A 26,283-nucleotide genomic window follows, 5' to 3' on the forward strand; every position below is an offset into this window, starting at 1 on the left:
TCGAAGACACTATCCAACCATCTCATCCTCTGTCGTCCCCTTCTCCTTGTGCCCTCCATCTTTCCCAACATCAGGGTCTTTTCCAGGGAGTCTTCTCTTCTCATGAGGTGGCCAAAGTATTGGAGCCTCAGCTTCAGGATCTGTCCTTCCAGTGAGCACTCAGGGCTGACTTCCTTCAGAATGGATACGTTTGATCTTCTTGCAGTCCATGGGACTCTCAAGAGTCTCCTCCAGCACCAGAATTCAAAAGCATCAATTCTTCGGCAATCAGCCTTCTTTATGGTCCAGCTCTCACTTCCATACATCACTACTGGAAAAACCATAGCTTTTAGTATACGGACCTTTGTTGGCAAGGTGATGTCTCTACTTTTTAAGATGCTGTCTAGGTTTGTCATTGCTTTCCTCCCAAGAAGCAGGCGTCTCTTAATTTCGTGGCTGCTGTCACCATCTGCAGTGATCATGGAGCCCAAGAAAGTAAAATCTCTCACTGCCTCCATTTCTTCTCCTTCTATTTGCCAGGAGGTGATGGGACCAGTGGCCATGATCTTCGTTTTTTTGATGTTGAGCTTCAGACCATATTTTGCGCTCTCCTCTTTTACCCTCAATAAAAGGTTCTTTAATTCCTCCTCACTTTCTGCCATCAAGGTTGTGCATATCTGAGGTTGTTGATATTTCTTCCAGCAATCTTAATTCCGGCTAGGGATTCATCCAGCCCAGCCTTTCGCATGATGAATTCTGCATATAAGTTAAATAAGCAGGGAGACAAAATACAGCCTTGTCGTACTCCTTTCCCAATTTTGAACCAATCAGTTGTTCCATATCCAGTTCTAACTGTAGCTTCTTGTCCCACATAGAGATTTCTCAGGAGACAGATGAGGTGATCAGGCACTCCCATTTCTTTAAGAACTTGCCATAGTTTGCTGTGGTCGACACAGTCAAAGGCTTTTGCATAGTCAATGAAGCAGAAGTAGATGTCTTTCTGGAACTCTCTAGCTTTCTCCATAATCCAGCGCATGTTTGCAATTTGGTCTCTGGTTCCTCTGCCTCTTCTAAATCCAGCTTGCACTTCTGGGAGTTCTCGGTCCACATACTGCTTCAGCCTTCCTTGTAGAATTTTAAGCATAACCTTGCTAGCGTGAGAAATTAGTGCAATTGTGCGGTAGTTGGAGCATTCTTTAGCACTGCCCTTCTTTGGGATTGGGATGTAGACTGATCTTCTCCAATCCTCTGGCCACTGCTGAGTTTTCCAAACTTGCTGGCATATTGAGTGTAGCATCTTAACAGCATCATCTTTTAAAATTTTAAATAGTTCAGCAGGAATACCATCACTTCCACTGGCCTTGTTATTTGCAGTGCTTTCTAAGGCCCATTTGACTTCACTCTCCAGGATGTCTGGCTCAAGGTCAGCAACCACACTACCTGGGGTATATGAGACATCCATATCTTTCTGGTATAATTCCTCTGTGTATTCTTGCCACCTCTTCTTGATGTCTTCTGCTTCTGTTAGGTCCTTACCACTTTTGTCCTTTATTATGGTAATCTTTGAACGAAATGTTCCTTTCATATCTCCAATTTTCTTGAACAGATCTCTGGTTCTTCCCATTCTGTTGTTTTCCTCTGTTGTTTGTATTGCTCGTTTAAGAAGGCCTTCTTATCTCTCCTTGCTATTTTTTGGAAATCTGCATTCAATTTCCTGTATCTTTCACTATCTCCCTTGCATTTTGCTTGCCTTCTCTCCCCCGCTATTTGTAAGGCCTCATTGGACAGCCACTTTGCTTTCTTGCATTTCCTTTTCATTGGGATGGTTTTCGTTGCTGCCTCCTGTATAATGTTACGAGCCTCCATCCATAGTTCTTCAGGCACTCTGTCCAGCAAATCTAAATCCTTAAACCTGTTCCTCACTTCCACTGTGTTTTCATAAGGGATTTGATTTAGATTGTATCTTACCGGCCCAGTGGTTTTTCCTACTTTCTTCAGTTTAAGCTTGAATTTTGCTATAAGAAGCTGATGATCTAAGCCACAGTCAGCTCCAGGTCTTGTTTTTGCTGACTGTATTGAGCTTCTCCATCTTTGGCTGCAGAGAATATAATCAATCTGATTTCGATGCTGCCCATCTGGTGATGTCTACGTGTAGAGTCGTCTCTTGTGTTGTTGGAAAAGCGTGTTTGTGATGACCAGCTTGTTCTCTTGACAGAACTCTATTAGCCTTTGCCCTGCTTCATTTTGCTCTCCAAGGCCAAACTTGCCAGTTGTTCCTTTTATCTTTTGATTCCTTACTTTAGCATTCCAATCCCCTATAATGAGAAGAACATCCTTCTATAAGGTGTTGTAAGTCTTCATAGAATTGGTCAATTTCAGTGTTTTCAGTTCCAGTAGTTGGTGCATAAACTTGGATTACTGTGATGTTAAAAGGTCTGCCTTGGATTCGTATCGAGATCATTCTATCATTTTTGAGATTGCATCCCAGTACTGCTTTCGCCACTCTTTTGTTGACTATGAGGGCCACTCCATTTCTTTTGCGGGTTTCTTGCCCACAGTAGTAGATATGATGGTCATCCGAACTGAATTCGCCCATTCCCATCCATTTTAGTTCACTGATGCCCAGGATGTCAATATTTATTCTTGCCATCTCATTTTTGACCACATCCAACTTACCCAGGTTCATGGTTCTTACATTCCAGGTTCCTATGCAATATTTTTCTTTACAGCATTTCCTTTCGCTTCCAGGCATATCTGCAACTAGGCGTCCTTTTGGCTTTGGCCCAGCCGCTTCATCAGCTCTGGATCTACTTGTACTTGCCCTCCGCTCTTCCCCAGTAGCATGTTGGACGCCTTCCGACCTGAGGGGCTCATCTTCCAGCGTCATTACTTTTATATGCCTGTTGTCTTTGTCTATGGAGTTTTCTTGGCAGGGATACTGGAGTGGCTTGCCGGTTCCTCCTCCAGGTGGATCACGTTTGGTTAAAACTCTCCACTATGACCTGTTCATCTTGGGTGCCCTGCTCGGCATAGTTCATAGCTTCTCTGAGTTCTTCAAGCCCCTTCGCCACGGCAAGGCAGTGATCCATGAAGGGGTAGCGAAAGGTAGATTAGGATTTATGGGTAGATCTCTGGGCAACCAGAAGTAGATTGGCAAGGATTTGTGACTCGATGGTTCAACAGTGGTAGCAAAATACCTCCCCCCCCGCAGGTGACGGTTCTTCTTATGAATATTTCAGTTCTGTGTTTGTTTAAATCACTGGTTCTTTATCCTTTTTCATACCCCGCCCCTGGGCTCTGTTGGAGGATGGGTGAGATTCATAAATACAATAAATAATAAATTAGGACAAATTATGCTGAGCACCAGGAAGAACCAACTAGATCAGGCTGATGGCATATCATCCAATTCTCACGTGGCCAACCAGGTGCCTATATGGGAAGCTCAAAACGAAGGAAGCTGCGGGGAAGGTAGAGATTGTAACCAGACATGGATTTTTGTGCAGCAGGACTGGGGCTGGGCGATAGCTGGTTTTCAGCATCGCGATATATCACCAGCTAAACACAGCTGTGTACTGACCCTTGAGGTGCCTTCTAATTATTTTCCCAGTGATCAAAACTGCTGGCAAAAAAACCTTGGGGGAAACCTTATGTGAATCAGCAGTGAAACAGTACAGAAATTGTGATTTCTGGCGTGATGTGGTGGTTTCTTGGAATTGTGGGGGAGGGCAGCCAAGTTCAAATCCCCTCTCAGATGCTCAACTTATTATGTGATGTTGGGCTGCTTGCTGTCATTCAGCCTAATGTACCCCATAGGTTTGTTAGGATAAATTCTCTGTGTGTGTTGAAGAAGGGCCTTTGATGAGCTCCTTTGGAAGACGGGACAGTATAAGAATGAATGGATTAACACCATTCAGTCGATTCAGCACTTCTTCATTCATCTTTATAACTGTTCCATTCATCCAAGCAAGCATCCCAACTGCATGTGTAGGTTTTTTTCTTTTTTTTAAAAAAAAGCATTTGTAAGTGGGTGCTCAGCATAATTCTTCTGCACACATTCTGTATTTAGCCCTTGTTTGCTTTGGTTTCACCCATGAATTTAGATAGGTCACTGGGGGAAATATGGAGCCTGGAGAGGGTGGTAGTCTTGAAGCTTGGGTATTTAAATAAATTTTGCTGTTGGGGGAAAAAAGCTTAATCTTTCAGGAAACCTGTGCCTATTTTACGGCTTGGAAATACTTAAAATATTTGTGAGGATTAAGAAGCATGTATTGCTGAATTTCAGGTTGCGATTAGAATATTTAGCGGAAAACTGAGCATGCATTTGCTCTTTTCCTGGGGGAGGGGAGTTAAGTTAGATGCTTAGCGCCTGTTGCAGGCTAAATTCTGCCACTCTTTGTGTGCCAGAAATGCAGTGGGGTGTCTTCTTTGAGTGTTGTATTTAGATCTGGAAATGCTCCCAGACTTGCAGAGATCGCTCATGCCCACTCAGTGCTCCAGGCTTGTGTGCTTGCGCCAAAAGATCAAGTCATGGGTGCCAGAAGTTCTGTGGAGGGGATAGGCAGGTCTCCCTCAAATTGTCTGTAGGTGCCATAGGCGGCAACCCTAAACAGGCTTACTAGGGAGTAAGCCTCATTGAAACCAATGGAACTGCACAGGATTGGAGCTGCACGTCTTGCATTTATTAGGGATCCAGTTAACAAGAGTATAATGATGCCCAAAATCTGTGTGTGTGGAAATGTTTGTATGCTGCAAGAGGAATTGAAGGTTAGATGCATGTTAGAAGCCGCTTAACAAATGGGTTGTTTTATGTCCTGCTTCTGTTTTTGTGTTTTCGTTTTGCAAATTTGTTTTAATGGCTATTTGGATTTTGAAATTGGCGAGCTGCCTTGGAGATTTTGCTGTTGTTCCAAAGGCAGGATACTTTTGATGCAGAAGTTAAGTATTCAGGTAAGGACTTTATACAGTGATACCTCAGGTTACAAATGCTTCAGGTTACCGTATTTTTCGCCCTATAGGACGCACTTTTCCCCCTCCAAAAATGAAGGGGAAATGCGTGTGCGTCCTATGGGGCGAATGCAGGCTTTCGCTGAAGCCTGAAGAGCGAGAGGGGTCGGTGCGCACCGACCCCTCTCGCTCTCCAGGCTTCAGGAGAGCTGCAGCGCCAGTCCCACAAGGTCGGGGGACAGCGGGGAGGCGGAACGCCGCCATCCCGCTGTCTCCCGATGTGGTTTGGAGGCTGACGGCGGGGAGACGCGTGCTTCTCCCCGCTGCCTGCCCCGCAAGCTCCGGGGACAGCTGGGAGGCGCAGCGCGTCTTCCCGCTGTCCCCGGCACTGGTCTGCAGGCGGGCTGCGGGGAGAAGAGCGCTTCTCCCCGCTGCCGGCCCCACAAGCGCGTGGGGGGAAAATAAATTTTTTCCCCTTTATTTCCCCCCCAAAAAACTTGGTGCGTCCTATGGGCCGGTGCGTCCTATGGTGCGAAAAATATGGTACATACGCTTCAGGTTACAGACTCTGCTAACCCAGAAATAGTGCTTCAGGTTAAGAACTTTGTTTCAGGATGAGAACAGAAATCGTGCTCTGGTGGCGCGGCGGCAGCAGAAGGCCCCATTAGCTAAAGTGGTGCTTCAGGTTAAGAACAGTTTCAGGTTAAGAATGGACCGGAGATTAAAGTTTAAAAGATTCCAAAGATTAAAATTACCCAAATGCGCTAGGATGCTTTGATGGCACCTGTGCTGCAGCTGACAGGTATAGGAGCATCCCAGTGTCATTGGTTAGGGCCTCGGACTGGAAGACCAGGGTTCAAATCCCCCACTCGGCCATGGTGCTCGCTGAGTGACCTCAGGGCAGTCCCTGCCTCTCAGCCTAACCAACCTCTCAGGGTTGTTGTGGAGGATTAAATGAGGAGGTGGAAGGGGAACCGTGTGAACCACCTTGAACTCCTTGGAGTAAAAGGTGGGATAGAAATGACATGGCATGACATGGCATGAAATGAATAAATAAATAAAAATGCCCCCAAAGCCCTTATCCTATCCATGAGCCATGATTGACAGCACAAAGTGGGAAAAGGAGCAATATAAGTGGGATTTTATGCAGTGGACAACCTGTTGCCTGAAATATGTCTGCATATATGTATATTTTTTTGAGCATGAGGGAACTGTGCCCCCCCCCCCACTTTTCACCCAGAAAAACAACCTGTGCCATTGTACGTAAAAAAATTTATTTCTTTCAAATTATTGCCTGTCATTCTCGCTCTAAAGTTTCAAGGCAGGTTGCGGCAATTTGAGACGCTACACCCACCTCCTTGCTTTGCTTCCTTGTTTATGTTTGGAATAGCACATACCATGCAATTAATTGCCCAATGAAATATAGATAACTTACCCCTTAAGCAGTAGATTTGGAGGGGATGCAATTCATCAAATGCCACATCCATTTCTAAATGAATGCAGCGCCTTCTTGAGAAGCGCCAGCTGGCTTGAAATGATAGCTTTGTATTTGGTTTTATATATTTTGTCAAGTGTTAGTGCTCTTGCAGCACAGTCCTAACCAGGCCTACTCAGAAGTAAGTCCCCAGTTGAAGGACCGTGGAGCATGTGAAAGACATCTCCCTGTGACCTTTGAGAACCAGGACTCAATACTGAGGGATCCTGACCTGGAGGGACAAGTACAGAGGTGCCTCGCAAGATGAAAAGAATCCGTTCCGCGAGTCTCTTCGTCTAGCGGTTTTTTCGTCTTGCGAAGCAAGCCCATTGACGGCTTAGCGGATTAGCGCTATTAGCGGCTTTTAGCGGCTTATCGGCTTAGCGGATAAGCAGATAAGCGGCTTAGCGGCTTAGAAAAAGGGGGGGAAAGGAAAAAAACCCCGCAGGAACTCGCCAGACATTTTCGTCTTGCGAAGCAAGCCCATAGTAAATTCGTTTTGCGAAGCACCTCCAAAACGGAAAACCCTTTCGTCTAGCGGGTTTTCCGTCTTGCGAGGCATTCGTCTTGCGGGCCACCACTGTAGTATTTCCTGGTCTAAGGCAGCTCCTTCCATTTCTATGAATTGCACAAGAAACCAAGGCTACGAGTCAGTGTAAAATCATATCCATTCATGTCAGCACATTCCCCTCAGCTTCTCCTTCGGGAAAAATCGTAGGGTTTTGACACCCACTGTCCATAATGCACACTTTCTGCCTTCAAGGTGTAGTTTTTTCAGCTGATAGTAGCTTTCTTTTGATGGTGAAGATAACTCACGACAATTACAGAAGGGTGTAAAATGTGTGTAGAGAAAGAGGACAGAGGGGCATTCCTCTCCCTCTCTCGTAATTCTACAGCTCTCAGCCGTCCGGAATGGCGGGAGGTTCAGAACAACAAACCCCTGTGTTGCAAACTTGACGCAACAAGCAATACAATTAACACGAAGACCAGTATACTAGATAGCACTGCAATTCTTATTGCATGATATACATGTTTTAGTACAACAAGAACACAATGTGTACACTTGTAAATTCTCTAATATATTTGAAATAAATGAACACACGTCTGTCAATCTTTGAAAGTCCATAGAAGTATAATAAGTCTATGGTTGAAACAAAATAATAGATGCTATCCTGTGGGCTAAACGGTAAAACTTTTTTTAGGCGTTCATGGTGCTGAAGTAGTAAGTGAATAACAACGTAGGACAGTGATCCTGGATAATCTGACTGTTTCGCTGGAACCTTCTTCAGCACAACCCATAGATTAGAAAAATGCACATGGAGCAGTGGTCATGAGGATATGTAGAGAATTTACAAGTGTACACATTGTGTTTTTGTTGTACTAAATCATGTATATCATGCAATAAGAATTGCAGTGCTATCTAGTATACTGGTCTTCGTGTTGCTTGTATTGTTTGTTGTGGCTGGAGGTTCAGGACAGGTGAGGAACGGCTTCTTCACACAGCGCATAGTTAAACTGTGGAGTTTGCTACCACCATAGGCACCAACTTGAACAAAATAGGTCACCCCTTGCCTGCAGAGCTGGCAGCCCCTCACCCCTTTTCGAACACCCTCCCTTGGGAGTCCTCTGGGCAGCAGCAGCGGCTGCTGCCCCTGGTCTCTGACCTGCACCCCCCTTCCCCTCCACATACTGCCCCACAGGGGCCTGGGTATCACCCCCCAGCCAGCCCCAGAGGCTCCATTCACCTGCGGAGCTTACAGCCAGGGCTGCTGCAGTAAACAGCTGTGCAAGCCTTTGGGAGGCAGAGATACGAGAGGGTATCAGAGGAGGGAGGGAAGGAAAGAGGGACAGAGGCCAGGGTTGCCCACAGTGCCCCTGACCATCATTCAAGGCAGCCCAGGGTGGCACGGCACTCTTGTTGAAAACCACTGTCAAAGCGGTTGACAACACATTAAAACATCAAATAGAACAGTCCAGAATAAAACAAATTCAAACTTCAAGGAAAATAATTCAGATCCTCCTCCCCTGGTGACTTTTGTTTTCCCCAGTTGCCAGCCTGGCATCCAGAGATCTCCACTTGGTCGCAGTTGGACCTGTGCCTGTCACAAAAACGTGCCTGGCACCTAGCTAATTTCTAATGCTGGCCAAATAGGGGCCTGGAGGGACACAGTTGGCACCTACACCTGTGCTTCCCTGCCCATGCCACTGTAGCAGCATGCTGGATGAGACAGATAGCTAGGCTACAGGGCAGACAGTGCCCCATAATGGTCCTGTATACATGAAGGAGCGTCTCCACCCCCATCGTTCTGCCCGGACACTGAGATCCAGCTCCGAGGGCCTTCTGGCGGTTCCCCTGCTGCGAGAAGTGAGGTTACGGGGAACCAGGCAGAGGGCCTTTTCGGTAGTGGCACCTGCCCTGTGGAACACCCTCCCAGCAGATGTCAGGGCAATAAACAACTATTTTACTTTTAAAAGACACCTGAAGGTGGCCCTGTTTAGGGAAGTTTTTAATGTCTGGCGCTGTATTGTTTTTGATATTTGGTTGGAAGCCGCCCAGAGTGGCTGGGGAGACCCAGTCAGATGGGCGGGGTATAAATAATAAATTGGTTCTGTCCAGTGATTTCACTCAGTGATTTCGCTCTGTGATTCAGCTCAGTGATTCAGCTCAGTTCAGAGGCTGGCCGCATCTGGCTGTGCTCTGATGTCCATCGATCCCACCTTCGTCGCCAGTGTTAAGTTGTGGGTTGACATAGCAGACGACACAGCGATTTCTCCAAGTAGCTCTTTATTTTTGTAAGCTGGAATAGAACTGCCTGCAAACAGCTCAGCCGGCCTGCTTTTATAGGCAGCCGGCTGTCAACATTGTAACAACAACAGCCCCGAGTTCCCGCCTAAAATAACTGACGTGGACCTGAGGGAAAACTATCTACAGACCTGAGTGAAAACTATATACAGTATCCCCCTGCTGGCCCAGGGTGAAACTTCACTACATAACAATTATTATTATTATTATTATTATTATTATTATTATTATTATTATTATTATTATTGAAAGGAGCTCTCCATCACTTAACGACTTCTGTTGGAGGCATTGTGGCTCCAAATACCAGTTTCTGGGAATTGCAAGTGGGGAGAGTGTGGTTGTGTCTACCTTGCAGGCTTTTCACAGGCACCTCCTTGGCTGTTGTGAGAACAGGATCCTGGCAGACCAGATGGGCCATTGGCCTGATCCAGCAGGCACTTCTTATGTTCCTGTATTCAGGGCTCTTGCATTCCTAACAAACCTTCCTTGCATCCATTTTTTCCCATCCTGCCAGTTTGCAGGGTGGTGGCCTTGGTCCTGCTTCTGGGTCGCGGCAGGGAAATAGAAACACTTGCTCAGCATCTGTGAAGCTTTAATTGCACATTCAAGGAGTGCCCTATTAGAAGAAAACATGCATGGCGGCTTTGCTAGCTTCCTGTTTCTGTCCATTTATTTAGAGAGGGTTGGCAGGGTGCAGATTGTGTCAATGTTTACCCTGCGCAAATTAGAAGCTGCAAATTCTCATGTTAGGAATTTATACAAAGTCCTTTGTGTGCATCGAGGGGGCTGCTATGTGCTGTGAAGTGTGAAGTCCCACTAAAACACACAATTAAGTAACATGGCTCTGCTTTTTGACATTTGTTTTGGTGTAGCCTTGTTCTTAGACAGATGCAGATGAGGTGTTAAAACTCTGGACTAGGGATGTTGTCAACGGGAGCAGAAATTACCTGTGCTCTCTTGTTTGCCCTTTGTCCAGAATGGATGCAGCGAATTGGCATTTGCTGTTGTTGTTTTCCAGTCTGAAAATGATAATGCAATTGATGATTGTACCCCCTTCCGCTAGGGGTGAACCAATAGAGGAAAAAATGGAAAAATATAATCTTAAAATATCTAACTGTGAAGATACATAAAATGAAAGGGTTTAAGGTCAGTGAGAAGGAGGAGCATTGGTTTGAGAAGATACTGAATTATTTGGGTAGGTTTGAACAATTTGGGGCAATTAAAATGTTAAAAGTTAAATAAACCTTGTGGAGGGAGGAGTGTTAAAGGTATATAGAATTGTACATATGGTTGATTTGAATATGTTATTATTGATTATGTATACCCAATGTATAAGACACCTGGGGGGGGGGGTTTCACTGTTTGTGTTTTGGTTGTTGGTAAAAAAATAAAAAATAAAGTATTAAAACAAAACTCTGCCTTCCTTCCCCCAGTCTCGCAGTGTGGATAAGCAACATGCCGTCATCAACTATGACAAGGAGAAAGATGAGCACTGGGTGAAGGATTTGGGAAGCTTAAATGGGGTAAGTAAGGAAGTCGGCTGCTGGATGGGATGGCTTCATTCCTGCTGGTGTTTGGCTGTGCGTTTCCATTTTGCTTTGCTAGGAGCGCTCCAGAGACCTGTGTGCTGAAGGCGATTGAAGCATCTCAACGCGAAGTCAGTAGGGTTGATGCTAATCGTGGAAGGATATTGTTGTTGTTTAGTCGTTTAGTCGTGTCTGACTCTTCGTGACCCCATGGACCAGAGCATGCCAGGCACTCCTGTCTTCCACTGCCTCCCGCAGTTTGGTCAAACTCATGCTGGTAGCTTCGACAACACTGTCCAACCATCTCGTCCTCTGTCGTCCCCTTCTCCTTGTGCCCTCCATCTTTCCCAACATCAGGGTCTTTTCCAGGGAGTCTTCTCTTCTCATGAGGTGGCCAAAGTATTTTGGTGGAACCCCTGGGTATAATGGATAGGCCAGCCCCAGCTGTACCTCCATAGATGCTTCATAGTGTTTGGCTAGATCTGCCAGACATTCACTTTTTCTCCTCCTCCTCCTCATGTTATGGAAGGTCCACAAAGGCCTGAAAGACATTTTGACTGGTAGCAATGCTGGCAAGGGTTGTTCTGCTTTCTCGTGGATTGAAACAAGACTTCCGAGTTGTGTCTTCTGCTGTAGAACAGAACTTGCTGGATCAGGTCCAAGGACCATATGTATGCAGGCTTCTTATAGGCATCTGGTTGACCACAGTGAAAACAGGATACTGCCCTTCAACTGATCCAGCAGAGCTCTTCTTCTTATGTTCCCAATTGACGTATTTCAGATATTTCTGTTGTTCAAATTAAATTCTATCTATCCGTATTACGACTTGCCTTGTATTAAGGTATTTGGCCTTACCGGCAGCTTCATTTGTAATTTTAGTAGAAAGTTTAGTAGAAAGTTTTGCCCTCCCTCTGTTCCCCTTGTATGCAGCCTAAATATGTCCTAGGTTTACTCACAACCCTCTGGAGCAGATGTCATTGCACAAGCCCTAAAAGTAGCACAATAAGTTAATTGAATACTGCTTATTGCTTTCTATGTGCATAGTTTTCTATGGAGTATTTGCGCCTGCTGGTAAGCAATAAACCAGGCATAGGCAAACTCCGGCCCTCCAGATGTTTGGGACTACAATTCCCATCATCCCTAGCTAACAGGACCAGTGGTCGGGGATGATGGGAATTGTAGTCCCAAACATCTGGAGGGCTGGAGTTTGCCTGCAATAAAATAAACAGCAGCATTTTTTTAAAAAATGGACTGTTAGAAAGGGAGTAATTCCATCAGAAAACATTTGGAAGTTTTTATCGCTAAAGAAATAAGACCTTACCTCTGAAATAAAAGAAGACAACTTTTCAGAGAAACCATGGCTAAATCAGAGGTATTGTTGGTGGTAAAGTATATAAACTTTTGAAAGCTAAATAAACACATGTTTTAAAAAAAGCTTTTCGGAGAAATGAGCTTTGAAAAGTTTTCAATGGCATGAAATGAAAGAACTGAGGGCTGAGCTTCTTGCTGAGAAGGAATGTGACTTTACAGATCCTGTAAGGAAGAGGAACTCTCAGTCAATGTGACTGTCTACTGGAAATACAAGTATTTCATATAGAGAGATACATGCAGAACCACTGACTCATGCATGACTATCTCCCAGGTTGACAATCTCCCAGCTACTCTGCCCCTGTATTCTACTGCATGTACAGATCTGGACATCAATGGCATCCCCATAATCGGTTGGGGTCCAACAACATCTGGAAGGCTGGAAGTTCCCCATCCCTGGGGTAGACCTTGTTGCCGGGGCTAGATGAATATGGCAGCTCTTTAACTTGGGTCTCCAGCTTTTTTTTTGGACTACAACTCCCATCATCCCTAGCTGGCAGGACCTGTGGTCAGGAATGATGGGAGTTGTAGTCCAATAACAGCTGGAGCTGGCCTAACACTTCTAAAGCAGAAATCCACTTCTGAAGCATTGTTTCAAGTTGAGATTGGGAGCACAACCGTGGTTATAGCAAAACCACGCTGCACCATGGTTAGCTTCAAGAATGAAAAGGGATGGGGTGGAAAGTAGAAAGAGAGGAAGGAAGCAGGACAGAGTGTTTGAGCCCATGAGATCTCCTTGCTGTAGGTAAGGGACCCACCCAACAGAGTTACTGATGTCTGCAACAGGCCTTAGCTTGCATAAAAGATGTACCTTGCGCAAGGCGCATAGTGAAATGATTTTAAATGATTTCAGATATGTCCTGGTGCACAGAGCTCTCTCTTTTGGCTCCCCAAACCCCCTTCATAGAATCATAGAAGAGTTGGAAGAGACCACAAGGGCCATCGAGTCCAACCCCCTGCCAAGCAGGAAACACCATCAGAGCACTCCTGACATATGGTTGTCAAGCCTCTGCTTAAAGACCTCTAAAGAAGGAGACTCCACCACACTCCTTGGCAGCAAATTCCACTGTCAAACAGCTCTTACTGTCAGGAAGTTCTTCCTAATGTTTAGGTGGAATCTTCTTTCTTGTAGTTTGGAACCATTGCTCCGTGTCCACTTCTCTGGAGCAGCAGAAAATAACCTTTCTCCCTCCTCTATGTGACATCCTTTTATATATTTGAACATGGCTATCATATCACCCCTTAACCTCCTCTTCTCCAGGCTAAACATGCCCAGCTCCCTTAGCCGCTCCTCATAAGGCATCGTTTCCAGGCCTTTGACCATTTTGGTTGCCCTCCTCTGGACACGTTCCAGTTTGTCAGTGTCCTTCTTGAACTGTGGTGCCCAGAACTGGACACAGTACTCCAGGTGAGGTCTGACCAGAGCAGAATACAGTGGCACTATTACTTCCCTTGATCTAGATGCTATACTCCTATTGATGCAGCCCCTTCTTAACCTTGTGTGAGCCCCACTGTTTTACATCTGTGCTGTCGCTGTGGCAACATACGGCGACACATAATTTCCTGTCTCTGTTTGCTGTGCAAGTCCCATCTGCAAAAGATTGCTTGTGCTCTGGATTTCCAAATCCAAGTGCAGCTGTACGTGGCTTGGCTTTCCCAGCGTGCCAGCACATGTTTGCAACGTATTTGCAATTTAAGGGTGGAGAGAAGGCATTTGTTTCTTTGCACGTGCACACCCTTGAATGAGCAGAGCGGCTTTGTAGTTTAGGCTCAGGGCAGGCGCTCAGAAGCTGTCTTTGCAGCAGACCTCCAGTAGTGCGTTGGGTGAAAAAAACTCAGGGGTCAAATGTGGCTCTCTAGGCTTCTCCATCTGGCCCTTGGGATGGGAGACAAAAGCAGAGCAACTCAGACCTGTCTCTGTGCCCTCTTTGCACCCCCAACTAATCCAGCAGCCACAAGCTGCCGCTGCGTGAAAATGGCAAGGGAAAGAAATCTGAATTCCGCAAGCTTTTACAAGCTAGGCAAAGCAGAGGAGGAGGAGGATCTTATCCAGCCCAAGGAACTGCCCAGCTTCCTCTGTGCTTCTCCTTCAAAAGTGCAGGCCATAACTTTCTCTCTACAAGACATTTGCACAACGGAGCTTAGGTACTCCTGGGAATTTGGCACCCTGGGCGGTTGCCAGGTTTGCTCCAGTTAGTTGGCCTTGGCTAGCGGCAGATCCATTTGGCTGGCCTAATTGGAAAGGGCTATGTCGAGGATACAAAACAGAGCTGCATGTCTGATCCCCAGAATGCAGTCTGTGTGATTTCATTCTGGTCCACACAGCAGGCAGGGACCACGGTTAGACCAGTGCCGATGGTTGAATTTGCCCTCCGAGCCAAAGGCAGAAAGCCCAGCCAGCAGCCAAACAAAGCCTCAAGCGGTGGTTCCCACAGCGCAGCAACCCAGCAAAGGGGATGCAGCAAGGAAAAACACCGTCAGCTCTCTGCTGGGAAGCGCTGAGCAAAGGCGAGTCCCCAGGCAACGCGGCCGATTTGATGGGCACAAGGCATGCAAGCTCCACCCCCCAGTCATTCTTAGACTCCTTATTGGGTGAGCAGTGCAGCCAAGCAACACAGTTGGAGCCTCCCTCCTCCCTGGCCGGCAGGGAGGGAGGGAGAGGAGCTGCTTCCTTTGAAACCCGTGAAATTTAAGGGACATCATCAATAAGGGACAGCAGCAGGACACAGCGCTGGGATAAGGGACTTTCCCACCAAATAAGGAACGGTTGACAGCTATGGCTATGCTTTATTACAGATCTTATGGCCTTTCCCCATTTTCCTGTGTTGCCCACCTTTGGGCTTAGAACAAACATAGGTCTTCCCAGCTGAACTGTCTGTGTTAGCTGCATTGTCGTTGTTATCTCCGTGGGGCCTCAAATAGGTTTTATTTCAAAAGCCCAAGGTCTTGACTTATGAAAGCTCACCAGGCCGACGTCTGAGAACACTCTGCTCTAAAGTGCAGAGCAAACACATTTACTGGACGGCGGCTGCTCTCTAGCATCGCCCGCTTATCAAATTTCAGAGTCTCTTCCTTGCTGTGATGCCAAGGAAGGCGAAACCACTTTGAGATTCCGTGGGCTGCCTGCAGATGTGTAGAATTCGTACTCTGCTTGGGTGAATAGTCCGAAAGCCTCTCTGCACATGGGTTGTTCAATAAATACGGCAAAAACCAATTGCATCTCTCTGAATCTTTCTCAAGGTGGATAAAGAGTGTGTGTGTGTGTGTGTGTGTGTGTGTGTGTGTGTGTGTGTGATTGCAGCAATCGCAGTAAAGGGTGTCTGTTGCATTGCCTGGGCAGGGTTAGTCAGTGTGGTGTTCGGTTAACCAGGTATTGTTCAGTTCCAGTCAGCACAGCCAGTGGTCAGGGATGATGGGATTTGTAGTCCATAACATCTGAAGGATGCCTCGTAGGCTGCCAGTTAATTTCCAGGCCCAATCCAAAAGGCTGCTGTTGACCTATAAAGTCTTAAATGGCTCAGGACAACCATACCCCAAGGACCGCCTCTCCGCAATTGAACCGACCCAAACCCTGCAATCATCATCTGAGAGGTCTGGAGGATGGCAACATGAGAAAGGGCTTTTTCCTGCAGTGGCCCCCCGTTTGTGGAATGATCTCTCCAAAGAGGCTTGCCTGGCACCTTCCTTGCATATATTTAGATGCTAGGTGAAAATGTTTGTCTGCCCCCACGCATTCAACTTATTAGCATTCTATGGATTTTTAATTACCGTATTGGCCCGGATATAAGCCGCACCTGAATATAAGACACACCCTTAAAATTCTGCAGGCACTCACACCTGTTTCGTTTTACTGTAGGTCTGTTTCAGCAGCAATATCGTAAAAGCCTTTTTTTGTAAGGTCATGAATTTAAGCCGCACTTTTAACTTTTCATTGTTGGAATTTGGGGGGGGGGGAGTGAGACTTATATTCAGGCCGACAAATGTTTGTAGGAGGGAGGTTATTGGTTTGTTACTGGTTTTGTTTTATGTATTTTGTCTCATTTTGTATTTTGTATTTTTCTGTTGTGAACTGCCCTGTGATGCAGGGTGGTATACAAATTTTAACAACAACAACAGTCTTTTAAATGACGTTTTGCCCTTCTTCTCCACAGACTTTTGTGAATGATGTGCGGATTCCAGACCAGAAATACATCACGCTAAGGCTGAACGATGTGATCCGTTTCGGCTATGATATCCTTTATGGGCGTGCTCTATGGGCAGAATTTTGTGGGACCCTTAGCAACGTCCTTCCTTCCCACTGTGAGCCAATCCTGACTTCATGGGGCACTGTCCTCTCCTGAAAGTCCACCATAATAATAATAATAATAATAATAATAATAATAATAATAATAATACCATTATTGTCAATGTACTACCTGTGTACAATGAAATTAATGCACTCCTTAATGAAATTTATGCTTATTGCACTCTCTTGCAGCCTCATTTTGGAGAGGCAGTGTGGTATAGTGGTTAAAATGTTGGACTAGGACTGAGAAGACCCAGGTTGAGACTTCCATTCATCTGTGAAACTCAAGGGGTGACCCTGAGGCCTATTGCTAGCACTCAGCCTAACCTACCGTACTTTTCTGTACTTTTCTGTACCGTACTTTTTCCATGGCGACACTAGGGCTCTCCCAGTTTGTTTCGGGCCCCACACACCAAGCAGGCCACACGCTGGATCTGATCTTTGGTGTCGGTATAGATGTGATCATGTTTCCTTCGATGAAGGTGCCTTGGTCTGATCACTACGCTCTGAAAGCCAGGGTTGACGTTCCACCCCCACCCTGCTTGGGTGGCGAGCCAATTTGGGCTCGCCCGCAGAGGCTGATGGACCCTGATAGATTCCGTCAAGCCTTGCAGGACCTTTCTCCCCCTGGCGACTCATTGACTGAGCTTGTTGAGGCCTGGAATACCCAGCTCCTGGCAGCCATCAATGAGATCGCACCTAAGCGCCCTCTGCGACCCCGCAGAAACCGGGCTCCCTGGTTTACCGAGGAGCTTCGGAAAATGAAGTGGGACCTCAGACGGCTAGAGCGAGTATGGCGGGGTGCCCGTGACGGAGCTTCAAGAACATCCTATAGGGTTTTTATGAAAACCTACGAGATGGCAGTGAAGGCCGCTAAGAAGTCCTATCTCGGCCTCCATTGCATCCACTAGCTCTCGCCCGGCGCAATTATTTAGTATAATTCGGTCTTTAATGTCCCTCGAAGGACAGCCAAATTTAAATAATAATTTGACACACAGCTGTGAGGCATTTGCGAGCTTTTTTGCGGAGAAGGTCCTGTTGCTCTGCCATGACCTCCCTGCCAATTTGGATACAATAAAGGAACTGGAGGCCCCTCGACTGTCCTCGGGTCCAGTATTGGACCACTTCAACCGGATATCCCCAGCCAATGTGGACAGACTCCTCCGAGCTGGAAAGCCCACCACCTGTCCTCTCGAACCGTGCCCGTCTTGGCTGATTAGAGCATGTCCAGACGAGGTGCGGGCCCTCCTGGGGGATATCATCAATTTGTCCCTTGGCACCGGGACATTCCCAGGGGAACTGAAGGAGGCAGTGGTGCGTCTGCTCTTAAAGAAAACATCATTAGATCCCTTAGATCTATCCAATTACCGCCCGGTTTCCAATCTTCCATTCCTGGGTAAGGTGATTGAGAGAGCGGTTGCTGAACAGCTTGGTAGGTTTCTGGATGAAACATCGGCTCTGGATCCATTCCAGTCCAGCTTCTGCGCTGGTCATGGGACCGAGACGGCTCTGGTTGCCCTAACAGATGATCTTCGTAGACAGCTGGATCGAGGCGGGTCGGGGCTGCTGATTCTTCTAGATCTGTCAGCAGCCTTCGACATGGTCGATCACAAACTCCTGGACCACCGCCTTGCCGACGTGGGGATCCAGGGCACAGTCCTTCAATGGCTGCGCTCGTTTCTCTCTGGTCGGGGACAGAGGGTGGCGCTTGGGGGGGAATTGTCATCGCGTCACTCCTTGGTGTGTGGAGTGCCTCAGGGTGCGATTCTCTCCCCGATGCTTTTTAACATCTTTATGTGCCCCCTTGCCCAGCTTGTCCGGAGTTTTGGGCTGGGCTGCCATCAGTATGCTGATGACACCCAACTCTATCTGTTGATGGATGGCCATCCTGACTCGGCCCCAGACACACTGATCAGATGCTTGGAAGCTGTGGCTGGATGGTTATGTGGGAGCCGGTTGAAGTTAAATCCTTCAAAGACAGAGGTCCTCTGGCTGGGACAGGACGATATGGGATTGAGGGGGCAACTCCCATCTCTTGCGGGGGTGCAATTAGTGCCAGCACCGTCCGTTAAGAGTTTGGGTGTAATCTTCGATACCTCCCTCTCCATGGAGGCGCAGATTGCAGCTATTACAAAGGCGGCATTTTTTCATCTCCGCCAAGCTAAGCAGTTGGCTCCTTACCTCTCTCGCCCTGACCTAGCCACTGTGATCCACGCGACGGTCACCTCCAGACTGGATTATTGTAACTCGCTCTATGTGGGGCTGCCCTTGAGACTGACCCAAAAACTCCAGCGGGTGCAGAATGCCGCAGCGAGACTCCTTACGGGGTCTTCGCTGCGAGATCACATTCATCCGGTGCTATACCAGCTGCACTGGCTCCCGGTGGAGTATAGGATCAGGTTTAAGGTGCTGGTTTTAACCTTCAAAGCCCTATACGGCCTAGGACCCTCGCACCTACGGGACCGCCTCTCCTGGTATGCCCCACAGAGGAACTTACGGTCTTCAAATAAAAACATCTTGAAGGTCCCAGGTCACAGAGAGGTTAGGCTGGCCTCAACTAGAGCCAGGGCTTTTTTGGCTGCGGCTCCAACCTGGTGGAATGCTCTGTCACAAGAGACTAGGGCCCTGCAGGATTTGACATCTTTCCGCAGGGCCTGCAAGACAGCTGTTCCGCCAGGCCTTTGGTCAGGGCGCAGCCTGACTCCCTCCTTTGGCAATCTTTACAAAACTTTAGTTTATGGTTGCCATCAATTTTGATTTTAATTAATTTTTATAATGTTTTTATAATGTTGCACTATTTCAGTGTTGTTAGCCGCCCTGAGCCCGGTTTCGGCTGGGGAGGGCGGGATATAAATAAAATTTATTATTATTATTATTATAACTTGCATATTTATTTGCAGAATTTGTAACTCGGTTCATTTATTAATTTGCAGCATTTGTAGCCAGTAAGTAGTAGTAGTAGCTCGCAAACCACTGTCCTAAGACGATCCCTGCCCTCAGCCTCACGATCTAAAACATCGGTTCTCAACCTGTGGGTACCCAGATGATGTTGGACTACAACTCCCATCATCCCTAGCTAGCAAGGTCGGAGCTCAGGGATGATGGGAGTTGTAGTCCAACAACATCTAGGGACCCACCGGTTGAGAACTGCTGATCTAAAAGGACACAACACACATGGAAAAGGAAATGGGAGGGAGGAGGGGATACTAAGGCAGTTTGAATCCTCATGGTGGTGTGTGTGTGTGGGTGTGTTTGCACGTGCCTTGAGGGAGTTATCCTGCCCCCTCGCCAATGCCTGTGGTGGTTTGTATTTGGACAGTGAGTTAATATAGGTCACTCTGAGGATATGAAATGCAGGATATGAAAGCAAAGTTCTTTCCCTGAGACTCTCGTGGAAGAGCTTGCTTTAGATTTCACCCTCCGTCTCTTGGAGGTTTTTGGACATTTGGCACATGAAAAAATGTTTGCATCCTGGCCTTGAGCAAAGCCAAACAGTGGATTTTGTTGGCTTCAGTGGGGAATTCCCTCTGGATCCCCCTAAATTGGCAACAACAGCACTCTTGCTTTCCATCCCTGCCTCCCGAACAGTTGAAAAAACTTTCACTTGGCATCAGCTCCAGAGGGAAAGAATGCAATTGCTTAACTCTTTTGGAAACATCTGTGAGATGGAGCTGCAGAAGCTTTTGAGGCTGGGCTTTTAACCTCTTCATCAGAGCATCGTCTCCCAGTTGTCTGGTATCTTCAGCCAGTTACCAGTGTTGCGATCGCTTTCTGTGTGTGTTCTAGGTTCCCCAGGCCAGGATTTTTAATAACAATTGGCAGGTGGACGGACCATTTCCTCTGTGATAGAACACTTGATTTGCGTGAAGAAGGTTCCAGGTTAAATCCTGCACACCTGAGGTTAGCAGGTGCCAGGAGAGATCTCTTGCCTGACATCCAGGCAGCTGCTGTCAGCTGGAGTAGACCAGGCTTGTAAATAAGCCCCCAGAGGTTACTAGCCTGCAGCAATGACTACTAGTGCGCTAGGCCCCGTGTTAGAAATTAGCCGGGTGTGTTTTGCGACCATGTGGACCTCTATGGATGCCAGGTTGGCAACTGGGGAAAGCAAAACGTTACTTGGAAGAGTAGGATCTGAAATATTTTCCTTGACTTGGTTTAATTCTGGATCGTTTGATGTTTTAAGGTATTGTAACCTGCTTTGAGATTTGTTCTTTAAAATATAAAGCGGTATAGACATGAAAGTAATAATAACAATAACAATTCCCATTGGGAAAAAAGCACCTGGATGTTCCATGGTGGCAACTGCAATTCAGGTTTAAGGTGCCATTTGGTGAGTTCATGACGCCTGAGATTCTTTTGGTCCATGCCCTTTTCCTTTTATGATTTGTTTGCCATGTTGTGGGTTTGAGGGACGTATGACCACAGGGGAAAAACCATCTGGTCTGTATTGATATACAGTGGTGCCCCGCAGGACGAATGCCTCGCAAGACGAAAAACTCGCTAGACGAAAGAGTTTTCCGTTTTGGAGGTGCTTCGCAAAACGAATTTCCTATGGGCTTGCTTCGCAAGACGAAAATGTCTTGTGAGTTCCTGTGGGTTTTTTTTCCTCCCCCCCCCTTTTCCGAAGCCCTAAGCCGCTTATCCGCTAAGCCGCTAAAAGCCGCTAAACTGCTAATAGCGCTAATCCGCTAAGCCGTCAATGGGCTTGCTTCGCAAGACGAAAAAACCGCTAGACGAAGAGCCTCACGGAACGGATTCTTTTCGTCTTGCGAGGCACCAATGTAAATATATGAAATATAAATATATGAATTTATATTATTATAAATTTAATAAAATAGTAAAATAATAATATGCTGGTACTGAGAGTAAATGGGGTGTGTGCACTAAACTTTGCTTATCCTGCGAGATGTACGATGAATGGTGGTGTTGGAGAACAGCTCTCTGGTGTGACTTGTGCCTCCAGCCTATTCCCACCCCCCCCCTAATTTATATCGACCTCCTTTCATTAAACAGCCTTGATGCTAAAATCAGGTCAATGGGGAAAAAAATCCTGATTAGCAAGGCATTGATTTTTAAGCAGGTTCCTGAATTACCCCATGGTCCATACCCACTTCTGGCTTTTTAATTTTTTCTTAAATTCATCTAAATTTCAACACTGTGTTTTCTGTCGAGTGCTAAAACGGGCATTATTCCGCTTTAACGTGCTTTGTGGACAAGCAAGGTTCTCTCTCCCAAATAGTGTGGCGGGGCTGGCATTTCAGTGCATCTTGGCAGCAGACACGGGTCTCTCTGCAGGCCTTGGCGTTTGTTTGGATCCTTGTGGTGTGTTTGTGTCAGAGGGAGAGAGACAGAGAAAGGGCAGTGGTGGTTGCAGGGCTAGGGAGAACCTTTTGCTGAAATGGAATCTTTTGCAGATGAAATTGCATGCCTAATTCCTGCGACCTGGTGCAATTTACTCTGGTCCCTCCCTACCATCTGATGGGCATTTTCCAAAAAAGCATTCTGCCTGTCCCCTTCTAGTTCAGCTCTTTATAGCTCGCATTGCCTGAGTCAGCAGTGTTCTCATGCAGAAGGCGACGCATCTGCCGGCCGCGACAAAAACTGGCCGGTTTCCCCAACTGTGCCCTTGTCCTTGGTCTGTTCCCCTCTCTCTAAAAGCAACATGCACAATCCTTTCTTGTGGTTCCAAACATTCCCAAACAACCTTCCACCCTCCTCTGTCGCTGAAGTGCAAGCCCGCTATTCTGTGCAGCTGTAATGTGAGCTGTGTCAACGTTGCCCGTTTAAAACAGTTCATTGTGCTTTTGACGGGGCAATCTTTTGTGCTGCGTCTATACTTATTGCTCTGGAGGCAGAGTCTGGTGTCTGGGTGTGGCAGATGCATTTTTGCACAATGCTGCTTTATTTGTGTGCCTGCCTTGCCTTCCCATTGCTCTCCAACCCAGGTGTTCCACCGTCTACCTGCACACAAAGCTCCCAGGATACAGTCCTATGTTCCATTTTAAGCTGGAGCCTATCTGGGCAATGGGCACCAAATTCATGGTGGAGCTCTGAACTTTCATTTTCATTTTAGCCTGCTCTTGATTGTGACAAACAGGGAAGCCTTTCCTTTCTTCTTTAAAAATAAAAAAATACAGATTTTCTTGAGTAACAAAAGTGCTTATAGCATCTCCGCTTTCAGTTCATAGAGCCCTTTCTACAGATCAGTTACATTCAATGGGACTACAGTGGTACCTCAGTTCTCAAACGCCTTGGTACACAAATGCCTTGGTTCTCAAACGCCAAAAACCCAGAAGTAAGTGTTCTGGTTTCTGAACATTTTTCGGAAGCCGAACGGCCGATGCGGCTGTCGGCTATTGTTTCTGGGGCGCCTGCACCAATCAGAAGCTGCTCCCTTGGTTTTCGAACATTTTGGAAGTCAAACAGACTTCTGGAATGGATTAAGTTTGGTGCTTTTGTTTTTGCTATTTAATTTGCATTTTTGAGGCTTTTCCGGTTAATTTGTTTTTGTGACTGTATGGAACCCAGTTCAGCTACTGATTGATTGATTGTGTGACTGCGGAAATGGATAAAAAAAGCCCCCCATCCAAACAATGAATATCATCAGTGCAGGTAAGAATTTTTTTTTAATTTTTATTTTTATCATCTACAATACTGTCTTATTTACTTTATAGTACAGTACATTGATTATTGCTTTCATTTTATGGTTCAATGGTCTCGTTAGATAGTAAAATCCATGTTAAATTGCTGTTTTAAGGGTTGTTTATAAAAGTCGGGAATGGATTAATCCATTTTGCTTTACTTTCTATGGGAAGATGCGCCTTGGTTTTGGAACGCTTTGGTTTTGGAACGGACTTCCGGAACAGTTTAAGTTTGAGAACCAAGGTACCACTGTAAAGTTACAGACAGTATGAGGCTGGAGGAGGAGGAGAGAGAAAGGGGGCAGATAGCAAACTCTGGTATTTTTACATGGTGTGTGCATGAGGTTTTGGTGTCAGCGTCACATGGGTAGGTTCTTTATCTATTACTTTATTAGTTTTTGTTGGCGATGTGAGAGCTTGAGGGGCCCAGGACATGGCTGGAAAGCCTTTTTGTCACCTGAGCAAACTTGGACCACCTGCAGCTGGGTTTCTCAAACACATAGCTGTCAACTTACAGATTTGAAAATAAGGGACCAGCAGCCTTGAAAATAAGGGATCAGCAGCCAAAATAAGGAATTTTCGGAGCGCAGGTATGTTCAATTTCTGAGCCCCTCCGAGCCAAAGGCAGAAAGCCCAGCCAGCAGCCAAACAAAGCCTCAAGTGGTGGTTCCCACAGTGCAGCAACCCGGCAAAGGGGATGCAGCAAGGAAAAACACCGTCACCTCTCTGCTGGGAAGCGCTGAGCAAAGGCGAGTCCCCAGGGAACGCGGCTGATTTGTTCGGAACAAGGCATGCAAGCTCCACCCCTCCCCAGTCGTTCTTAGACTCCTTATTGGGTGAGCAATGCAGCCAAGCAACACAGTTGGAGCCTCCCTCCTCCCTGGCCGGCAGGGAGGGAGGGAGAGGAGCTGCTTCCTTTGAAACCCGGGAAATTTAAGGGGCATCATCAATAAGGGACATCAGTGGGACACGGCACTGGGATAAGGGAGTTTCCCGCATAATGAGGGACGGTTGACAGCTATGCTCAAACACCCCCCTCTCCCCCTCTTTGCTCTTAAGGGTGCTGCCTTTCACCTGCACAGAGTGGAACAGGCCCAGCCAAGGATTCCTCTGGCAGCGAATCTGCCCTACCCATGTGATTCTGGAAGCTGGACAGCTCAGCGTCTGTGTGCCACAGTGTCTGGCAACATGGCGATCAAGGGGGCGGAAGGGGATGTGCACTTTCTAGCTGCCTCTGCTGAGCAGTGACCAAGCAGGGACGTATGGCCTGTGCAGCAGCGTTTGAAACTCCCATTGTTCTAGGCCAGGCACCCCCAAACTCGGCCCTCCAGCTGTTTTGGGACTACAACTCCCATCACTCCTAGCTAACAGGACCAGTGGTCAGGGATGATGGGAATTGTAGTCCCAAAACAGCTGGAGGGCCGAGTTCGGGGATGCCTGTTCTAGGCACATTTTGCGATAGGGAGTTTCATTAGCGTGAGCGTTTTCTGAGCTCTGGGCGCAGTACTGTGCCTAGGATTTCAAGATAAAAATTGTAGAGTGGAAGGAAAGGAGGACCTTTTTCTGCCTCCCCGCTTCCAGCTACTCTCCAAAGACTGGAGAAGAAGACAAGAATATTACGGGGGGTGGGTGGGGGAAGGACTAAACAAATGTAATATTTTAGCTGCTGTTCATTCATTTTCAGCTTTGTATTCTTGTTATTTAAAAGGCACGCCTAGACATTCCGTTGTTGCAGCCATAACCTGGGTTTAAGGTGCCACATTTATGTCTGTGAAGAGGCCTGCGCGACAGCATTGGTTTTTTTCAACTCTGTGCAGTAGTGATGACCATTGACTTGGATGGCCTAACACTGTGAGCACCGAATGCTGGACTAGGTGTGCCTTTGGTCTGATCCAGCAGGGATTTTCCTAGGTGGTTTTTCTCCTCCTCCTCCTCCTCCTCCTCCTCCTCTTCCTCCTCCTCCTCTTCCTCTTCCTCTTCCTCCTCCTCCTCCTCCTCCTCCTCCTTCTTCTAAAAATCTTTTAGTGTGAGCAACCCTTCATAGGAGAACTTATTTGAAATGAATGGAATGCACTCTGTTTGTTGCAAGGGCATGCCCTGGATTGGTGCAGCCATTCAGGGACTCTCAAGTGTTCTCCTTGCCAATTGAAGTATAGCTTAATTTAATTGCAGCTGGATGGATAGGTGTAAGAGGACTTGGCAGGAAGGGTGGGGGTGGGGGGGAGAGGCAGGCAGGGAGAAAGGAATGATGTCATCGCATAAACTTTCTCCACCTGTGATTCTGAATCACCTGTTTTTCCTCTCTTGACCACCTGAGGTTTTTTTTTTTTTACTTCCTTGTAGAAATGATGTAAGTTTTGGCTGCGAGGTGATCCTAGCTGGTGTGCTGTGTATTTTTTCTTTTGAAGATGCAGTGACTTCCTTTTCTTCATTGGTTTGTAGAATTTTTTTTTCTCTCTCTCTTTATGCAAATCATGATCGTCAGATATAAGCCAGTGTGGTGCAGTGGTTAAGACTCGTAATCTGGTGAACCGGGTTCACCAGACTCGTAATCTGGTGAACCGGGTTCGCGTCTCCGCTCCTCCATATGCGGCTGCTGGGTGACCTTGGGCCAGTCACACTTCTTTGAAGTCTCTTAGCCCCACTCACCTCACAGAGTGTTTGTTGTGGGGGAGGAAGGGAAAGGAGAATGTTAGCCGCTTTGAGACTCCCTAGGGTAGTGATAAAGCGGGATATCAAATCCAAACTCTTCTTCTTCTATATCCTTTCATGTACATATACAACAATAACAAATGACACTTTCTAAAAACTAAGCAGAAACAGAATAAAACTGTATTGTAAGTAAAACTGGGCAGTGTCCGATTGAAAGTTGAGAATTGGAGAGCTTGAAATATTGCGTAAACTTCTTAAAGAGGCATCTAAAGCTGGCGTCTGTCTCTGCCTCTCAAAACAACCAGGGGGACAGTATTCTAAAGATGGGAGCTACAACCCAGAAGCCCTGCTTCCTCATCAATAAGTGATAATCTGCTGGTCATGGGATGACTATCAGGATCTCCTCGGAAGATCTTAAAGCTCTGTTGGGCCTGTGCTGAGACAGCCAGGGATCTGCTGGATCCCAAGCTGTTGCATCACTGCATCGGGCCTGATCTGGGGCTGATCATCCTGCTCTGCAACTTCCACCCCAGCTGTCAGGAACAGCAGGCCTGCAGATGTTTTGATAGCTCCCCACTGGCGGGAGAGGGAAAATTTGGAATGCACTTCAA

General features: G+C 46.8%; 1 protein-coding gene across 7 annotated transcripts in view; it reads left to right on the forward strand.

Moving 5' to 3' along the window:
• Positions 1 to 26,283, forward strand: part of CEP170B (centrosomal protein 170B) — a 93,236-nt gene that overhangs the window by 7,162 nt on the left and 59,791 nt on the right. For all 7 annotated transcript variants that reach the window (XR_013840024.1, XM_079981264.1, XM_079981267.1 and 4 more), the window contains exons 3-4: positions 10,634 to 10,723; positions 16,246 to 16,324. Coding sequence is in view for 6 of the 7 variants with exons in the window: in XM_079981264.1 (XP_079837390.1) it covers positions 10,634 to 10,723; positions 16,246 to 16,324 (169 nt within the window). In the remaining variant the exon portion in view is untranslated. The remainder of the gene's footprint in view (positions 1 to 10,633; positions 10,724 to 16,245; positions 16,325 to 26,283) is intronic.

Source organism: Podarcis cretensis, assembly GCF_951804945.1.
Source record: "Podarcis cretensis genome assembly, chromosome: 1".
NCBI lineage: Eukaryota > Metazoa > Chordata > Lepidosauria > Squamata > Lacertidae > Podarcis > Podarcis cretensis.